This window comes from Suillus fuscotomentosus, assembly GCF_016647785.1.
Source record: "Suillus fuscotomentosus strain FC203 chromosome Unknown F5891scaffold_45, whole genome shotgun sequence".
NCBI lineage: Eukaryota > Fungi > Basidiomycota > Agaricomycetes > Boletales > Suillaceae > Suillus > Suillus fuscotomentosus.
The window spans coordinates 153244-172709 of NW_024539557.1; the positions used below are offsets into that span (position 1 = coordinate 153244).

The 19466-nt window shown below is 47.8% G+C and overlaps 3 protein-coding genes across 3 annotated transcripts; 2 read left to right on the plus strand and 1 right to left on the minus strand.

The window, feature by feature from the left end:
* Positions 1–880: 880 nt before the first annotated feature.
* On the plus strand, positions 881–3651 carry F5891DRAFT_1241983 (Alpha/Beta hydrolase protein; the record flags this gene model as incomplete). Its single annotated transcript, XM_041369737.1, has 15 exons — positions 881–1070; positions 1119–1222; positions 1274–1332; positions 1385–1439; positions 1491–1721; positions 1768–1909; positions 1970–2051; positions 2106–2316; positions 2370–2401; positions 2451–2678; positions 2740–2760; positions 2817–2824; positions 2879–3008; positions 3057–3078; positions 3136–3651. 15 exons carry the CDS (start codon positions 881–883, stop codon positions 3184–3186), a joined length of 1566 nt encoding a protein of 521 aa, XP_041223132.1. The 3' UTR covers positions 3187–3651.
* A 298-nt stretch (positions 3652–3949) lies between these two features.
* Positions 3950–6409, plus strand: F5891DRAFT_1241989 (Alpha/Beta hydrolase protein; the record flags this gene model as incomplete). The annotated part of the gene is made up of 15 exons (XM_041369738.1): positions 3950–4136; positions 4191–4306; positions 4347–4405; positions 4463–4517; positions 4569–4799; positions 4846–4987; positions 5048–5129; positions 5184–5394; positions 5448–5479; positions 5531–5761; positions 5823–5843; positions 5900–5907; positions 5962–6091; positions 6140–6161; positions 6219–6409. 15 exons carry the CDS (start codon positions 3950–3952, stop codon positions 6267–6269), a joined length of 1578 nt encoding a protein of 525 aa, XP_041223133.1. The 3' UTR covers positions 6270–6409.
* A 9281-nt stretch (positions 6410–15690) lies between these two features.
* Positions 15691–16991, minus strand: F5891DRAFT_1191756 (uncharacterized protein; the record flags this gene model as incomplete). The annotated part of the gene is made up of 8 exons (XM_041367500.1): positions 15691–15743; positions 15791–15811; positions 15874–15937; positions 15989–16068; positions 16121–16209; positions 16275–16299; positions 16361–16559; positions 16950–16991. The coding sequence occupies 8 exons, from the start codon at positions 16989–16991 to the stop codon at positions 15691–15693; spliced, it is 573 nt and encodes a 190-aa protein (XP_041223134.1).
* Positions 16992–19466: the final 2475 nt, after the last annotated feature.

The window sequence follows — 19466 nt, forward strand, 5'->3', positions numbered from 1 at the left end:
TCTTGCTCCGACATCGGCTGTTTGACCATCCCAACGGTATGTCGATCTTTTTTGACCTCCGTATGCAATGCTGAGTTTCAGTTCTAGAACTCGTATGGCTGGCTCTTAGTCTTAGTGTGCACCGCCTCGCCCATTTCAAACTTAAGTAAGCGCTTAGCACTCTGGTCTGCCAGGACCCTCACTCTCACAAAGGATCGAGTTGTTCAATCAATCGCAGACGCCGTACTGAAAGTGAGGTTCGAAATAGACTTATGGTTGTATTCGCGAATGGTTGCATCCTAGCAAACACGTCATACGATAATACCGCGCAATTATGGAACCTTCAATGGGTGGTCTATGAATGCATGACTACCGGTCTGCAGCTGAGATGCTTCTCGGAGCCAAATAGCTCATTGACGGACCCCGTCGGGCGCTGCATACCTTCCTTCACTTCGATTTGCGCCTTACCTCGACTGCTATTTCAGTAGTGGAGTTAGACAGTTTTCTTGCCCTTGGAAACAATGGGGGCGAACCTGGATAAGTCTCCACGGCCAGTCGTGACAGCAACCAGGTTGAACCAGCAAGTACCGTGAGTAAAGAATCAGGTATAGTACGTGTACTGACCACGATCAATCGGCTATTGAAGTTGCTTATCCGATGGGCCACGTATGGCTGCGCGACTTGAAGAATATGAATTTTACTGTGGGCAAAACTTGGCAGAACTCCAGATTCGCGGGGATGAACTCTGACCCTAAGCCCCCGACATTAACTGCCAGAATCATGATGGGCCGCCATGATCATCCACAGAAGAATACCGATATTCTAAATAGATGTCCCATGTACGATACCAGACGACTCCCTATTTCCCCCTCACAAATTCAAGTCGGCTTGCTCAACATCGATGCATCTTCTCGCCGTATTTGCGGCTCTGCTTGCAGTGGTCACCGCTAACGCTCGTAGGATGACCAAGTACGAGATTGGTGAACACCAACTGGAGGCAGCAAAGCGTTGGCAGACTAACGGCTCTCAAAGTCAGAGCGTCAAGCGCAGTGGTGCTCAGAATATCACATTCACGAATCCAAAGGCCTCAGGTGAATGAAGTGCTACAGGTAGAATAAGTCTGATCTATCTTCGTCCAGATTTTTATGTCGATGGCACATCCCTTCCTCTCGTTGACTTCGACGTCGGTCCTAGCTGGGCAGGTCTTCTACCCATCAGCAACAGCCCTAATGAGACTCGTCAGGTGTGTACATCGGTAGCCATGCATGTCCTTTGCTGAAATTAAGGACATCAGCTCTATTTCTGGTTTTTTCCTCCCGGCCCCGAAGGGAGTCTTGATGATTTAATCTTTTGGTGCGTTAGTGTACACCAACATTCACGTTGAGATAATATCTTTTACCTGAAGGACAAACGGTGGCCCTGGCTGCTCCTCCCTCGAAGGTTTGCTGCAAGAGAATGGGGTAAGCCTCCTTGTCGACGACAAGACTCATCTATAACTGAAATGTTTGAAGCCTTTCAGTTGGGCTTGGGGTCAGGCCAAACCGACGGTGAATCAACAGAGCTGGACCAACCTATCCTCTGTCCTTTGGGTGGAGCAACCTGTTGGAACCGGATTTTCCCAAGGTATCCCAGACGCACAGAACGAGGACGATGTTGCTATTCAACTCGTCGGCTTCTTGCAGCAGTTCCTTGAGGTCTTTTCGGAGCTCCAAGGCAAAAAGCTGTATCTGACGGGTGAAAGTGTGAGTTCTCAGAGAGTCCGGTAAACGTCGTATTGACCGCATTCAGTACGCTGGAACATACGTGCCTTGTGAGTCAGAAGTCATTTTCTTTGAACGGGACTTAAAGACCTATGAAGATATCGCCAACTATATCTACGAGAACCCCACTCAATTAGACCTCTCATTGCAGGGAATATGGATCAGTGATCGTAAGTAGCATTTTGACTTGCTGTGTCTCTTCCCAAGTGCTTATACATGAAACTCCTCAGCTTCAATCTCGTGGAATGTGGTGCAAGAGGAGATCCCTGCAGTCGACTTCGTGAACAAATACGCTGGTCTCTTTTCTTTCAAGTCTGTTCATTTCACTCGGATCTAGTTGCAGGTCACTGACCGATTGATATTTAGTCAAACGTACACGGACTACCTCAACGAGAAGGCCACGACGTGCAATTACACTGGCTACATGGATAAGTACGTCACATACCCTCCAACAGGTCTTCTTCCCCTGCCTGGAGACTCTGTCGAGTTTGCCGAGGGCTGTGATGTCTGGGACGACATTTTCTATAATGCATTGATTATCAACCCCGCTTTCAATGTCTTTCGCATCTGGGATACTGTGAGTCGAAATGGATGTCAATGAGTACTATATTGACTTCTTCTCCACGCAAGTATCCGATTCTATGGGATGTCTTAGGTTTCCCGTAGGCCATTCGGTTATTGACTCATGGAATTCGGCTGACGCAGACTTAGAGGGTCATTCCCACAGACGCAGTCTCCGATCTACTTTAATAGAACGGATGTCAAGGAAGCTATCCATGCGCCCGTGAATACCAGATGGGCTGAATGCTCTAACAATGTCTTCCCCAACAACGACAGCAGTTTGCCTCCTGCCTTTACTGTGTTACCTAATGTTATCAAAAAGAACCAGCGGACTGTCATTGTGCACGGTCTCGCCGACTTCGCTCTCATTGCTGATGGGTATGGCTTTGTTTTCGACCCTTAATCTTTGTATATCCTGACGCACGGTTCGATGATTTAGAACCAGAATTGCCATCCAAAAGTAAGTGCGTTCTTGACTCTAACTGTATTACTTTCATCAATAGGAATCATCTGTAGCATGACCTGTGCGTGACTCATAATGTTTGATGCACGCTACTAATCACTCATTATATTCTCAGGGAATGGTTTGCAAGGATTCCAGACACCTATTGCTAACGACAGCTTCATTGTCGATGGTGTGGGTGCCTATGGCACTATGCACTCGGAGCGAGGACTCACTTATTACGAAGTAGCCTTGAGTGGACACATGTGAGTTCACCGCATTGCGCAGGGTCTCATTTCTAATGTCTTCCGTAGGATTCCACAGTTTGCGCCAGTGGTGAGTCGGCAATGCTGACGTGCACGTACGTCCTAACGCAGGAACCAATGATTTCAGCCTGCCTTCCAGATTATGCAGTACTTGATGGGCTTTAGGGATACACCTTAGCTAGATACTAGCACTGCGTAAAGACTAAGGGTTTGAGCACTTGAAGTAGATGTGCTTTAGTGAGGTAGTTAGACATGAAAATAGAATCATTGGTCAGCTTTGAAGTAGCCTTACAGTGTAATCGACGGCTTGCCTCATTAGACAGGTCACGAAGTCGTGCTTTATACAAGCTTTGTACTCCTTTGGCTTCCTGTGCCGAAGGTAGCATTAATATTAATATCAGTGGCTGACTTTGCCGAGCCTGCCGAGGGTACCCAGACTTGCAATACTAACACCGGCCAGAATCCCGACACTGTACATGCGCCATCACTTCACCTAGTAATTGACAGATCGATCTGCCACCGAGCAATGCGGGACAACCAACAGATACATTCGCACTGCGTCTGCAACTCGTGAAGATTTTGAGAAACGAACAACCAGCAGTGACTCGGAGCACTCACAGGTTGAGCACAGCAACTCATGCATGGGTTGCCCAATATCCTCGTCTTGAACAACAGCCACCAAGGACCGTGAGTACCAGTACACATGTGCTAATCACGATTAATCAGCTGATCCGACCCGGGCCACGAATAGCTGCCAGTGCGCGACCGAAGAACACATGGTGCCGCCATGATCATCACTCGATATACATGTGCACTCAATTTCTTAATTGTCCGTTCCCATCAGTACAGAAATACCCATATCTTAAATAAAAGTCGCATGCACAATACCAGACAACTCCCTAGTTCCCCCTCACAAACTCAAGTTCGCTTGTTCGACGGTGATGCGTCTTCTCGCCATATTTGCGGCTCTGCTCGCAGTGGTCGCCGCTAGCGCTCATAAGACCAGGCGCGAGATTGGCGAACACCAACTGGAGGCAGCAAAGCGTTGGCAGACTAGTGGCTCTCAAAGTCGGAGCGTCAAGCGCAGTGGTGTTCAGAATATCACATTCACGAATCCAAAGGCTTCAGGTGAATAAAGTGCTACAAGTAGACATCTAATAAGTCTGATCTATCTTCGTGTAGAATTTTATGTCGATGGCACATCCCTCCCTCTTGTTGATTTCGACGTCGGTCCTAGCTGGGCAGGTCTTCTACCTATCAGCAACAGCCCTAATGAGACTCGTCAGGCAAGTATACGGGTAGCCTATGCACGTCCTTTGCTGAAAATAAGGACATCAGCTCTATTTCTGGTTTTTTCCTCCAGGCCCCGAAGGGAGTCTTGATGATCTAATATTTTGGTGCGTCATTAGAAGTGCTGTGATGTTCGTTGCTGACCAGACATCTTATACTTGAAGGACAAACGGTGGCCCTGGTTGCTCCTCCCTCGAAGGTTTGCTGCAAGAGAATGGGGTAAGCCTCCTTGTCGACGACAAGACTCATCTATAACTGAAATGTTTGAAGCCTTTCAGTTGGTCTTGGGGTCAGGCCAAACCAACGGTGAATCAACAGAGCTGGACCAACCTATCCTCCGTCCTTTGGGTGGAGCAACCTGTTGGAACAGGATTTTCTCAAGGCATCCCAGACGCACAGAACGAGGATGATGTTGCTATTCAACTCGTCGGCTTCTTGCAGCAGTTCCTTGAGGTCTTTTCGGAGCTCCAAGGCAAAAAGCTGTATCTAACGGGTGAAAGTGTAAGTTTTCAGAGAGTCCGGTAAACGTCGTATTGACTGCATTCAGTACGCTGGAACATACGTGCCTTGTGAGTCAGAAGTCGTTTTTTTTGAGCGTGACTTAAAGACCTATGAAGATATCGCCAACTATATCTACGAGAACCCCACTCAATTAGACCTCTCGTTGCAGGGAATATGGATCAGTGATCGTAAGTAACATTTTGACTTGTTGTGTCTCTTCCCAAGTGCTTATACATGAAATCCCTCAGCTTCGATATCGTGGGATGTGGTGCAAGAGGAGATCCCTGCAGTCGACTTCGTGAACAAATACGCTGGTCTCTTTTCTTTCAAGTCTGTTCATTTCACTCGGATCTAGTTGCAGGTCACTGACCGATTGATATTTAGTCAAACGTACACGGACTACCTCAACGAGAAGGGCGCAACGTGCAATTACACTGGCTACATGGATAAGTACGTCACATACCCTCCAACAGGTCTTCTTCCCCTGCCTGGAGATTCTGTCGAGTTTGCCGAGGGCTGTGATGTCTGGGACGACATTTTCTATAATGCATTGATCATCAACCCTGCTTTCGATGTCTATCGCATCTGGGATACTGTGAGTCGAAATGGATTTTAATGAGTACTATATTGACTTCTTCTCCACGCAAGTATCCGATTCTATGGGATGTCTTAGGTTTCCCGTAGGCTATTCAATCGTTGACTGAATGCGACCCTGGCTAATGAAGACCTAGAGGGTCATTCCCACAGACGCAGTCTCCAATCTACTTTAACCGAATAGATGTCAAGGAAGCTATCCACGCGCCCGTTGAGACCCAGTGGTCGGAATGCTCCAATATTAATGTTTTCCCCAACGGAGACAGCAGCTTGCCTCCTGTCTTCACTGTGTTACCGAATGTTATCGAGAAGAACCAGCGGACCGTCATTGTGCACGGTCTCGCCGACTTCATTCTCATTGCTGATGGGTATGACTCCACCTTCGACCCTTGATCTTCGTATATTCTGACGTACGGTTCGATGATTTAGAACCAGAATTGCCATTCAAAAGTAAGTGCGTTCTTGAGTGTGATTGTATCACTTTCATTGATAGGATTCATCTGTAGCATGACCTGTGCGTGACTCATAATGTTTGATGCACGCTACTAATCACTCATTATATTCTCAGGGAATGGGTTGCAAGGATTCCAGACGCCTATCGCTAATGACAGCTTCATTGTCGATGGTGTGGGTGCCTATGGCACAACACATTCGGAGCGGGGACTCACATATTACGAAGTAGCCTTGAGTGGACACATGTGAGTTCACCGCAATTCACAGCGTCCCGTTTCTGATGTCTTCTGTAGGATTCCACAGTTCGCGCCAGTGGTAAGTCAGCAATACTAATGTGCAGGTGCGCCCTAACACAGGAACCGATAATTTTAGGCTGCCTTCCAGATTATGCAGTACCTGATGGGCTTTAGGGACACGCCTTAGATAATTTTACTTCGTTTCCACATCGCAGGCAGAGTCGAGTTGGACATGTCATCATCCTGCTGGCTCTGAATCAAAACTACCCAAGACTGTCACTCCCTAGTCTGTCATGGTTTTTCCAGCGCATCCCTTCGCATCAGTGAGTAGTATACCTACGATTTCACGTGAACGATTCAAGGCTTTCGGTCATGCCACAACGTACACGGATCGATCAGGTGAGCGTCTGGCCAAGACGGAATCCCTGTCTGCTCTCAGCCCTTACATGGTATCCCACTGACACTCGTGTTTCCACCATTAGCACTGCTTTTATCTTAACTGCCCGACGACACACGGTGGTTCTTGTTCTTTGAGCTAGAGAGTGAGTCCTCACCAGACACCACAGGTATGTCTTGATTTCACCACGCTCCCATCTGTCTCCTAAGCGACCTTGAACACGCCCAGGTTTTGAGGGAAACGTTTGACGTGCACCAAGATCCACAGATTAAGGACGCTGCGAACATGCAAGAGATGATCATCCAATTAAGTTGCTGACCTTCGCAGACATTGCCCGCGGCATGGACAGTACAGTGGATATAACCTGAGTCCTCCTGACCCTCTTCATGCCGCGTTTCTTGGCCACATTTGCCGAGGTTCTCAGCTGCTTGACTTCTCTCTACCATGCTGGTGTCAGTATCTCTGCTGTCGGTTGCACCGGCCCGCACCATGGCTTAAGCAACCTAGCCTACGTCAGCTCAGATAGCTTTAGTAAGCTCGGGCGTGAGATAATGAGGTAAATCTTCTGGCCCGCCGCTGACATCGCGCTGTCTTCAGGGGGTGGTATTCAGGTCGGGACCTAGTGGGGACTTGGGACCTGGGACCCGGGGGTTTAGCGAATCCGGTTACAGTGTCAACATTGCATCCCGTTCGCCTTTCAGTGCCCGCCGTGTCTGGGCTGATCTCGAGATACCATACAGTGCCATTGGGTGAGCTCGTCATCTACTGTCATCGCATGGAGTCCTAATGAGCTGGATCTAGCATGCGACAGTTTTTCCTCTGGTGTTCGTACAATGACTAGAATAAATATGGTTGTACTCCCTGCAACAATGGAAGTGTAGGCACCTGTTGATCATTGTTTTCACTAAATCCCACTCGGAGGTTGAAAAGTTGACAGGTGAAGGACAGGGAGGCGCCCTACCATGGGTTTCGTGTGTAGCGGGGAATTAGTGAGAGCGCCGCCTCCACAATGCTGGACGCTAACAAGTGCCCCGAGTTTGGGTTGAGCAGGGTGGAGGGAGTAGAAGTGCACCATTTTGGCCTGGACGGAGTAGCCTGATGAAGGATCCACGGCGTGCGCGGCGAGCTGCCACTAGTATTGGTCTAGTCACTCCTATGCTAGTCTCGATAGAGTACGCACTGAAAGGCAAGAACGTTCACTTCCATCAGCGAACTGATGAGTCCTTGATATCGTTGCCGTGGGAAGTATAACACGATTTAAATCTGCTCTCACCAAATATTAGTTTTTATACTGTGAATGGTCTGACTTGTACATACATACCACCACCATAAGATGCACAGCGCGCTTCTCTCAACCTCGATGTCCTCGATGATTATCTTCATGTTGTCTAGTCCTTGAGATTGTAGGTATGGCTAACGTGATATTGCTATCATTAAACACCACACCAATGTCGTGTACATACCACCATCACAAGATGCACAGCGCGCTTCTCTCAATCTCGATGTCCTCGATGGATATCTTCATGTGTCAAGCCCTTGAGATTGTAGGTATGGCTATGTAATCCAACGTGATATTGCTACTAAAATGACACGACTTTTAAGGCTTTCCGGCTCTTGCATCTGCTAAGCAAATCTATAGCATCATGCCAGTTCCCCACACCGCTGTGACAGCTGCAATTGCTCAAGGCTAGAGACAATACTCCAGATGCTACCGGTTCTGTTGAAGTTGCAGTATGCTCTCACCTATGCGTCATATTACATGACTTTTGAAAGCTTTCTGATAGATTGTCCGGCTCCCTATGATCCCGCAGTTACTAAGTACAATTTGTTCTTGCTGGTTGGCCAACCCTGATAGTACATTCAGGTCATATACATAAATCATTTGCAGAAGTGCAGTAAGGTACGGTGCAGAGGAGCAAGGGAAAGAGCGCACGATCAGTCACAGCAAAACTTGAAAGCTTGACTCAAGGTCACCGTGACGGCGGGGCAACGGGGCCGTTCTCGGACTCCTCATGGCGAATGATCATATTCTTGGGCTGGTCATGGTTTAATGATTGTACCGTGACAATGATAGAATTACTATAGTACGAGTACTATCACGATCATACTGCTAGCCTTAATCATCATTCAAGTTTTATATTAGAAAGAAAATTCATCGATTGCGTCTCCATGATGCTCTTCGCCGCTTTCCGAGACATCCCCGTCACTCTCATCCCATTCCTCGTCACTCGATGGCGGATTGGACTCGTATTCGCACCCTTCCAAGTGGTCATCAGCATCCACTTCAAGTTCCTCATCGACTCGAAATTCTTGAAGTACCTCGCCGTCGTCATCGTCATCGCCATGACCAGCGCATCCTTCCGAACCCTCGCCATCGCCGCCCTCTTCATCATCCGCATCACCCTTGCCATTCACAACGTCCATGGCGTCCATCGATGCTGTCGACCGAGAGCCAAAGCATTCCCTGGCTATTCTGCGCAAAGCTGCGGAGTGTCCAACGCCCAAGTGAGTATATCGCATGAACATGTCTCGATCGACGAATCTGGCTCGACGTTACAGGAGTTTTAAATGAACTGGAATATTCGCACTTAAATTCCTACATAGTACTCCTCCCAGTCGTCTAGCTGGCCCCCAGGGCGCGCCAGTGATTTTCCTTGCCGAAGTGAACTTACACTGCGTCCAGAGGCAAATGCAGGAAGCAGATGAGCTCCTCGAATCAATTGCCCTGGATCGAGAAATCCAAACGCATCCTGGTCGGACTCCTCCACAAACACAATTTTCGGAAGACGAGCATGTCTCATGCCAGATCTGTAGCCTTGAACCATGGCCAGCCATCGGACCCAGAGAACCTCGATGTGCTGCTTCAAAGGTTTGCTCCTGCCGTCACCAGCAAGCCATACTTCCATGTGATAAATGCCCAACACCCTGGCATACCAGCATGGGTGGCTAGGCGTTGACTCGCCTGAGAGTACCATGACGTCGCTGTGAGTTCTAGTGTTGACAGTGTCGTATTCGCGCCGTAAGTCGTAAGTCGTATAGCAAACTTGCATGGTCTGAACTGAGAAGATGATGTTGTTTGGAATGATCACCGTATTTCGTTCGTCGTCCGTAAATGTGTGGTCGCAGTAACTAACGTCCAACCCTCGAAGCCTATAAAGAATGTGGTCCCTCAGTTTTGGAATGAAGTTCTGATAGTCTCAGTCAGTAAATTATAACACAAATCCATAAGCTTTACTTCTACCTTGACAGCCGGATCGCCATTATTTTCCTGGAGAAAAGTGAATATGCCGACTGGATTGTTCTGAGAATGTGAGATATAGTGGTGCATTTCGGACAATCCTGAAGGGGGTGTGTCGGCTTGCGACTGATTACTACTGGAGGGTGCACTTCCTCCTGCTTCTGCTACCTGCCGGAGCACACATCGTCTGCGCTCGTGTTTAGCTAATTGTGCTGGTGTGTCTAATTTGTTGGTCAGTGGGTAGAACACCTTGAGGGCTCTGTGGGCAAGTTCCCCCTGTCCAAACTTAACATCAGGTACACTGCAAGAAGGCATGAACATACGTACTATTTGAGTAGTAAAGGAGTCTGTGGTTCCGAAGAGCCTTATGGTACTCGCGTAGTCTCCCATCGCATGGAATTTATATGTTAGCAAATTGAACTTCTTGACCCTCGCTCCGCTGGACTCTTGAGAAGTGTTACCATTTTCAGCACGTTGGGAAGCCCTTTTTTCGCGGGCTCTTTTCTCTCTAGGTAATTCAACAGCGTTGAAGGCGGCATAGGTATATTTTTGAAATTTCCGTAGCTTGCGAGAAAGCTTCTCAAACGTCTCTTCGAGAAAGGTAATCGTGGACCCTGAATGCATTCTGAGCTTTGCGAGCGCATGCCATTGCGCGAACCGATAAAGCAGAGATTGCACAATTGTATCGTGGTCCGGGGGGAATAATCCTTCGAACACCGGAATAGCACACTAATGACGGAGAGCATGTCAGTGAACCAAACGCAAGGTTAAACGACTCGAAAATACCTGTAGTATATCCTGGAAGTCGCGCGCCGCTAATCTCTTCATCTCAGAGGTGTTGTTCGAAAACTTCCGGATTACACCATTGCCGAAAGTCGGGATCTCTCGGAATCTTGCCAACCCATCCAAGTCAGCGGCAGATCGCAGCATCTCATACAAACTTCTCCTACCTACTATCGAGGATCGCAACGAGCTGGCTACCCTGGGGAATGGTATAAAGCAGCCTGATGAGATGGGTAAACAGTGCTTTCCAGGTGCCCAGTTCGCACTCGTGCATGAGGTCCACGACAAGCATGCGGAATGGATCAAGGCCAAACTTCCCAAGCTTGTGCACGAATTGATTCTTCAAGCAGACAGTCTGAGTTGTTCGAAAATCCTCAAAAGCCGTTGTGCTCACCAAATTAGGTACCCACGAGCCCTCTCCGAGAGTATTTTCCACCTTGGCACCGTCTACCGTATATCCTGATGCAATAAAACCGCGAGCCTCAGTAACCTTTGACATCACATATGTTCGAAGATTGGCGACACGACTGTCCATGTCACTCAAGAGCCCCAGAAAGCTGAACGAGGCTTTCGGCATGACACAGTGAGGGCACGGACATGTGCCCATATCCTTGATAGTGGCAATCAAAACCCTGTAGACAGTAGATGGGCGATTCAGCATTCTTGACGATGTGGCGAGTTGGAATACATACTTTTCTGGATAGTCGGCCGAGTAGGTAAAGATTCGGGGAAAGATCCTCCGTAACATGCCATCAGCACATTTCAAAACGATGCCGTGCTGGTATGCCTCGAGGAAATCTTCATCCAGCAAAGTGTCCCAGCAGGAATGGAACAACTCCCTGCGACAATAGGTGAGAAGGGATGCCATACCGGTTTTTGAAATGCGAGACAGGCCGCTCAGAACATCCTTGATACTGTCAGGAAGCTAAATATGTCAACGGCAGTACTAGGGGATACACCGGCTTCAACAGAACTTACCGACGGCAAAAATCCAACGAGGTGGCATGCTCCTGATTGGGGTGACGACCGTGCGTATTTGGTTAAATTCCCGAAATACAAGTAGAGCGGCCAGGCCTTTGCAGTCCCAAAGTTTGCCAGGTGGGTGGCGTCAGAAAAGAACATCAAACCAGCGACGACACGCTCTAGCGTACAGCCATTCTCCTTTGGGAGCTTCTGAAGGCTGTCCTGAGCTGCCAACCAGGCGTCGGATGTGTAGAGCTCGTCATAGATCCACTCCTGGTGGTCTCCCAAAGGGTCCTTCCACAACTGTTGGAAAGGCATAAGGTGGAACACCCTCGATTGGATATCCGCAAAAGCCGCGTGAATCACGTCGACAAGAGGGCGATAATGGAACCCAGGAATAGTATAGGGTAGAGGACCATCCCCCCGTGACTTTGTTGGGATGTCAATGGTGATACTGGTCTGTATCCAATCATCTGGAAATGAGATTCATTTCCCGTTCTCCTCTGCGTCCAATTCTCGCAAGCTTCGCCTCACAGAAAAGTCTTCTAGGTGCTTGCGGTCAAAATCCTCTGCCAGCAAGACATCCTCGACCAACTGGGAGACTTTTGTTTCGGATACCCGACTGCTACCGGTGTTCATCCATGTCATGAGTCGATAGATGCTCATGTTAGCAAAAGGGAAAGGTGGCGCTAAGACATTCGGCGAGGAGTCTGTTGTTTGGGTAGCTATGGGAGAAGTTCTTGCGAGTAGAGTAGATGGTATAAATTTGTCCGGCTCAAAAGAAGGGCGTCGAGGATATAACCGACAAAGTCCAAACGCGTTGAAGGTGGTCTGGAGTGTGTCCCTTAGCGTTAGAATAACACGTTGAATTCTGGATCGGGGCGGTTGGGAGGCCACAATTTGGGCCGCTGAGCTGTCAGCATTATCCGAAAGATTAAGATCGTTGTCTGAATGCCCAATATCAACGAAAGGTCTCGGGATTCGTCTCACCAGAGGCGCATTGTCTGCTAGAATGATTCGAGCTACGTCTGAGCTGAGAGACGAATGCTAGCCGAAGAGAGACGAACCTGAGACGTAGTCCAACTCGTGTCTAAAGTCATTCCTCATTTCAACATCGGTGTGATCCTTCCCTAACTCACGCGGGCCTTGAGAATCTGCGGGGAAATTTGGGGCACAGTGTGACCCATGTGCCATGGACATTGGCCTGAGGAGCTTGTAGGGTGCAATAGGCTTCAGGTTCGGACGGCCCCTCACATGCCGGACTGCTGAGATTCTCTAATAATGATGATATTAGTACCTTAACAGAAGTTTGGAGCAGTTTTGAAAGGCCACCTACCAACGATGCACTCGCCGCAAGGTCTGGGGGTAGATTCGAAGAAATTGCATCTTTTGCACGATCTTGTCTCTTCTGACTAGCAAGGGTGCTAGATCTCTTGTAGAAATGACAAGCGGCGCGATGCCTACTGAGTCCTCAATTATCCGTTTTCCTTTCCCAGGAGCAACCAGGAGCATCACAAGATACCATTACTACTAGAAAGAGAAAGAAAAAGCCGGTCCAGATGGTTTCAAAAATGCGCATGGCGGCAGCACTCTCAGGCTAGCGGCTTGCCAGTGAGCAACATAGAACAACCGTGACAAGCAAGTTACTTAATGTCTCAAGGCGCACTTTGGCGGCTGGTGGTCACAGTATGATCACACCGTGAGAGTCACGCTGCAACTGGGGCAAGTGCATCATGATCATGTGATGGTAGTACTGTGACTTCTTCTACTACTACTACCTACGCCGCGGCCGCTGCCGCCGTCACCGAAGTCCTCAGGCTTCTAATAAACTCAGACTCAACTTGAACAAGCTGAGTCTATGGAAGTGTGTCACGGTGGACTCAAGTTCCAAGTCAAGCTTTGACTCGGCCGCAGTCCGAGTCACCAGCACAACTCCTCCACAATTTACACAGCGCTATGGTGCAACACGCAACCATCAAAACAGATGCACTAGGTATGCCTCTATTAAATTTCTAACATTCAAATCATTCACGCGCCTTTCCGAGTCAACACATTGATTTGAAATTGGGGGTCTATCGCGGTCACGTGACAGACATATGGACGCGTCTCAACGCGTCTGCGTGTTCTTTTTCCGATTGAGGATGGAAACCATGATTATTGGGAAATGGAGGGGCCAAGTTTGTATATTACATACTAGGTCAGTTTGCATCACTTGGTCTCTTCAACTTAGCATTGCATTTTACAGATATAATTTTGATGTGTCTATGATCTATCTGTTCTCGCGATTTTGAACGCGCCCCTGTGTGTAATCCGACTTGCGCTTTAACAGATTTTGAGTATCAATACAAGCTTGAGTGTGAATACGATCTCGTTAGATCAAACTCGTAAGTTGCCATTTACCTCCAACTTTATCATACATTTCTACTTCATTCGTGACTTGCGCTTTAACAGATTCTGAGTATCAATACAACCTTGAGTGTGAATACGATCTCGTTAGATCAAACTCGTAAGTTGCCATTTACCTCCAACTTTATTACTTCATTCGTGACTTGCGCTTTAACAGATTTTGAGTATCAATACAACCTCGAGTGTGAATACGATCTCGTTAGATCAAACTCGTAAGTTTCCATTCACCTCCAACTTTATCATACATTTCTACTTCATTCGTGACTCTCACCAGGTTCTTCAGTACTACTACATAGTTGATCATCTCCACCACCGTGTCCTCCATCACAAAGTAAGTCCAATTGCTTTTCTTAGGGATATGACCTCACAGATACCCTGCTCTTGGATAGATGACTCAGACACTGTTTTCATCAAGTATCGGCACTCGCAGATGAGCAGGAGATCACATTGTGGTAAGTATTTGTTTACTTGTGAGCATATTCTATATTCTAATGAGACGAAGCGCCAATGCGATTTCTTCCATGGCGCCAACACTCCGACCACACTCGCCAACGGTCTGGGCACTTCACCGACCAACCCCCCCCGCGTGAACAATGCGTTCGCCACCACAAGACGTGGACTAACGCGCTTGTCCGTCAGTACGAACGCGTGTTTACGCAAGCTCAGAGGTAGCTGTTTGCGCGTTGCCAACTGTATAAGCCCAGTTGGAAGCAGAGTAAGTTTACGTCGCTCATCCTGAACATCCGGTCTTAGCTTTCACACAGATATGAACAAATAATTGTGTGACGCGCCATCTAGTACCACTTACGAATCTCTGGACTACCACTATATCATCATTGTACTATACTCATATCAATCACACATAGTAAACCAGAGGTAGCCGCATCACAATTACTGTACAATAACTACACACCCCTCACATATACTATCTCAAACGATTACTAGTTCGTCAACAAGTTCCTGTATAAAACAATCATATTCAAATATCTAATGACTATGATAATGTGACACAACCCTCAGTACACTGCACCGACTCCGTGCTTTAGATGCTGGCGGAAAATGGCGATCGAAGACCAAGTCAAAAAACCCCCGACGAAAATGATCGTGATCGTGCATGGTATGGTTGTTAATAAAGACTGATCTGGAACCGTAAAGATCCCCGCTAAAAAGCCTAAAATAGATAAGGCCACGCTATTGAAAATACATATTCATCAGTACTGCGATAGGTGTAAATTATAGTGGGATATCTACCTCGTCGTTCGCAATAAGCTAGGAGCGCTATAGATGATAGCAACCTTCGTAAGGTGCTTATGCAAGTGCTGAGACTGTTAGAATATTTGTGAGAAACGAGTAGCAATGATTGTGTGTCTTGAACATACGGCAAATTCAAGAGATTTCATTCTTTGCCCAAAATGCTGTGCTACAACACCGGCGAAAATACAATGGACACTAAGGATCAGTGAGAGAGAGCATAGGGCTCTTGTTGTCATTTGGGAACCAACGTTCGGAATGGCGAGTATGCTAGCATCGACTGCCATAATAACGCCTGCCTGAGGAAGCACAAGCACACAGAAATCAAACAAATAGTACATGCTGATAGTACTAGGTCACTAACCAGGGTGCTGTGCTTGATATTATCGTCGTTGAAATGGTCGAGGAATGTCCTGATATCAAGCATATTGACTATACCGTCGACATGAAGTTTTTCGATGTGTTCCAATACTAGTACTGGAACGCCAAACATAGCAGCTGTCGCCAGCATAGATAGAAATCGGACATTTCATTTGAGTTCGCCGCTTCCTTCGATTGAGTGGGACCGCATTAGACGAGCTTCGGGCAAGCCATAGTAGTTGAGAAATTGGTGGTGGCCTTCCCTGCAAATTAAACATGATTTTTAGAGCATTGATATCCTGCAACTTACGTAGAATATTCCATATTCTTCCTATTAGTTTACGTTAGTCGCGATCGATTTTCGTACGAAAGCTGCAATTGACGTGAACGCACCACAAAATGCGACACCTTGTTCCTGTAAGGAACGATTAGAGTTGAGAAGGCTCTCTGTGCGATTCTGTCTAGCAAAAGAATAAGAACATGTTATGTGCAACACACCAAAGCTAACAAGGCGAGCGATCACTTTCTCCGTTTGATCGGTGCTCCAGAACAGTGAAGCCGCAGTTGATTGTTCGAGAGTCAAACCCTCTATCATCCGTGCTTTGTCTCAGCCATTGGTGATACCAAACACACTTCTTACCTGCTAGAAACCATTCTAAGTGAGCTCGTAGCTCAGTGGCATCAGAGGGTTGCATGCTATAATGTCTTGGGAAGAAATCAATGTGCTTCCTAACAAAAACTCGCGTCAGTATCCCAGAAGTCCCTTTTGTACCTTAGTATCATCGAGTTCTCACCAAAACTGTGCCTCTAGCTCCAGCCCTGGCACAACCGTGAAATGATTAACTTCCTCGGAATGCGTTTATCAGAAAATGAAACCTACGCTTGTGGTTCCACTCTCTCGCAAAGGCGCACTCTTGGAATAGAAGATTGGCGTCGAAATCCTCGAACCAAGCAATGATGCGGGCGTCCGGGACCACGCAATAATATTCGTAGTAGTCTCCGTCTTCTTTTCTTACAGGCTCGACGACCATATACCACATGTCTTCCTGTAATCGCCTGCGAGCTGCGCCTATCCAGTTCTGGAGATTGCTAAATTGATCATGTGAGCATTTTTTTAAGTTGCTTCCTGTATATGTTTTCTGTTTGACTGTGAGATACGCAACAAAAAAATTAGCATTGAATATTTACTTACCGTTGAGGCGTCGAAGTAATACATTACCCCTGAAGGATGTACAATTCCTTCCCAGACGCCGTAGCTTTGATTACTGTAGAAATAACTATTATTCAGTTGCGTAGTACAGTAGGAAAAGGAGTAAGAGTCATCTCACCTGAAACCATCCACTTGTTTGCACTTCATGGAGTAGTCGGCACCAAGCGTGGGATCACTGATCACGAAGAGATATTTAGTACTACTAGTTAGTCACAGTGACTGGCGGGCAGCTGCTGCGAATCGGATGGAAGAGACTTACTGCATCACGGCTTCTGAATACCGTCGCAACTCCGATGGCCATGATGGAATGCTTCGGTTCAATAAATCAGTGTCCATAGTAGTAGGAGTAGTATGAGTCTGGCTCAGAGTCATTGCCATCTCGTTTAGTGTCCAACTCGGACGTAGTACTCGCGACTAGGCATGGCAGGAGCCGTCTGACTCGGAATTTAGCGGAATTTCAAATTATTGGTGCAGCGGCACTGTGACGTACTAGTAGTACTAGATAGTACATCGCTACTTCATGCACAAGAGTCTAGCCTTCGATGAGCTGTGTGTCCTTTACGCGATTATATTATCGATGTGTTAAGGTCGTACTCTCGTAAGATCGGATCCGAAGGACTTCGGCCTCAGCTCGTACGCTGTGCCCCTTTCCCAAGTACTGTCCCTTATTTCAAAGTACTAACGATAACGCGTCCGAAGGTCCGGACGGGTCTCGTAGTATATCCGGAAGTCTTCCGGATATCGGAAACGCGTATAAGGCTAATCCGGACGTATCCGAACTAGAAACTAACAGAGTAAAGACTACCCGAAGGTAGAGCCGAGGATATAGACTATCGGAATCTATCCGAAGTCTCGGAGAGTGACAAGAGTAAGGAGAACTCAAGTCCGGAGGACAGAAAGAGGACAAACTAAGATGATATTCGAACTGAGGTACTACAGGACATATACACGAGTTTATATACTATGAGGATAACGGAAGTATCAGTAAGCAAGGGTCCGAGGCTATGTACGAAGCATGTGCAAAGGTTATCAAACGCGAGTCGGAAATGAGACATAGGTTAACGGATCAGTAATCATACCGGTAATAAGCATAACCGAAACACCGGGAAGAGGAAATACCGAATAGGCTGTGTTTAACGTTATATGAAACAGGAAATGAATTAGAAAGCTTATCGTAAATCGGATCGGAAGCGGATCTATACATCGGACCGGACCGGATCTCAGGGTCCGAAGTCCGGAAGAGAAGCGTGAATATATGGGATATGACAGTATCCCCCCCTTAGGGCCGATCCCTAGAGGCACAAGAACCATCGGTCCGGACCGGACGAGATTATCGCGAGATGATGGAGAAGCGTCTGAGTTCGGAATCGGACAGGTATACTCAAGGGCGGACGTCCCAGGATGATTCTTCCTTTCCCACTTTTTACTCTCTATAACGCTCTATCGAAAATGTCTGGCAACACCTCCGGATCTCAGAAGACTGCTAAGCAGAAACTGCTGGAGCTTCAACAGCAACTAGCGGACGCTGAAGCTGCGGCTCGGAAGGAGGAGGAGGAGATTCGGAAGCGTCAGGAGGCGGAGCGGAAGCGTGAAGAGGAACGGAAGATTCAGGAGGATCTTAAGAGGATTCGAGAGTCCGAAATTCGGGTGGAGGCAGAAAACAAACGGCGCAGGGAGATAGTAGAGGAAATGGTGAGTTTCGGATGGTTATGATGGCTTTGCCTGACGGATGAAAAGTCTCGTGCCATTTCCGCTGACAAGGACGGATCCTGCAAGCGTTGCAGCGACAGAGGCCGGACTTGCCTTTGGACGGATGCGGAGAGCAATGCTCTGGTGAGTTAATCCGTGTTTTTTTTTTCGGATTCGAGTGTTTTGACGTCCGGATAGGTCAAGTCTTGCGATATCTGCCGGAAGGACAAGGCTACGTGCCCCGGACGACCCGGAACTGTCAAGGTGCCCAAGGGCAAGAAGAGGAAGCATGCTGCCGGATCTCCATCTCCGAAAGGTAAAGGTAAGAAACGTCAGAAGAGTCCGACTCCTGAAGATCCGGAGGAGATGGAGACGGAATACGATGATCAGGCTTGGGTGGCCGCAGCCAACAGTATAGTGGCGGAGCTGGCTAGGACTAACACCCTTTTGGAGAGAAGTATTCAGGCGGCGGAAGGCAGCAGGGCTGCAGCGGACCGGATGAGCTCCGGAATTGAGCTGTTCCTTCAGCAACAGAGGGAATTTCAAGCCATGTTGTTCGGACATATTCGGAAGGGATTTCGGACGTCTCCGGGTCCGGAGGAGGAAGATGAGGTGATGGAAAGGGCGTCCGGAAGTGATGCAGGCGGATCCGGAGAGGCGGATGGGTCTATGGAGATGTAGGAATTTCTGGTCCGTTTATGCTTCTTCTCTAAATGTACTTGTATTTCGTATGCACACTATGTACTTCAAAGTTGAATAGGACCGGGTTTGTTCGGATATGCAGCGTGGAAGTCCGAAACTAGTTCGGATGCGTTACCGAGCTCCGTAGCAAGTAACCATGAAGTCTCCTCGTCCGTTCCTTCATATCCGGACCATCGGACGAGGTATAGGAGTTGACATTGTCTTCTCCGACGGTCTAATTTTGAGTCCAAAACTTCGGATATCTCATATTCGGGTTCTCCGTCGACTTCGACCGGAGGCGGAGGCGATTGGATACGATTAGGAATGGTATTGAGTGTGGCTGGTTCTAATTGCGAGACATGGAAAACTGGGTGTACGGAGCGCATGGAATCCGGAAGTCGGATGG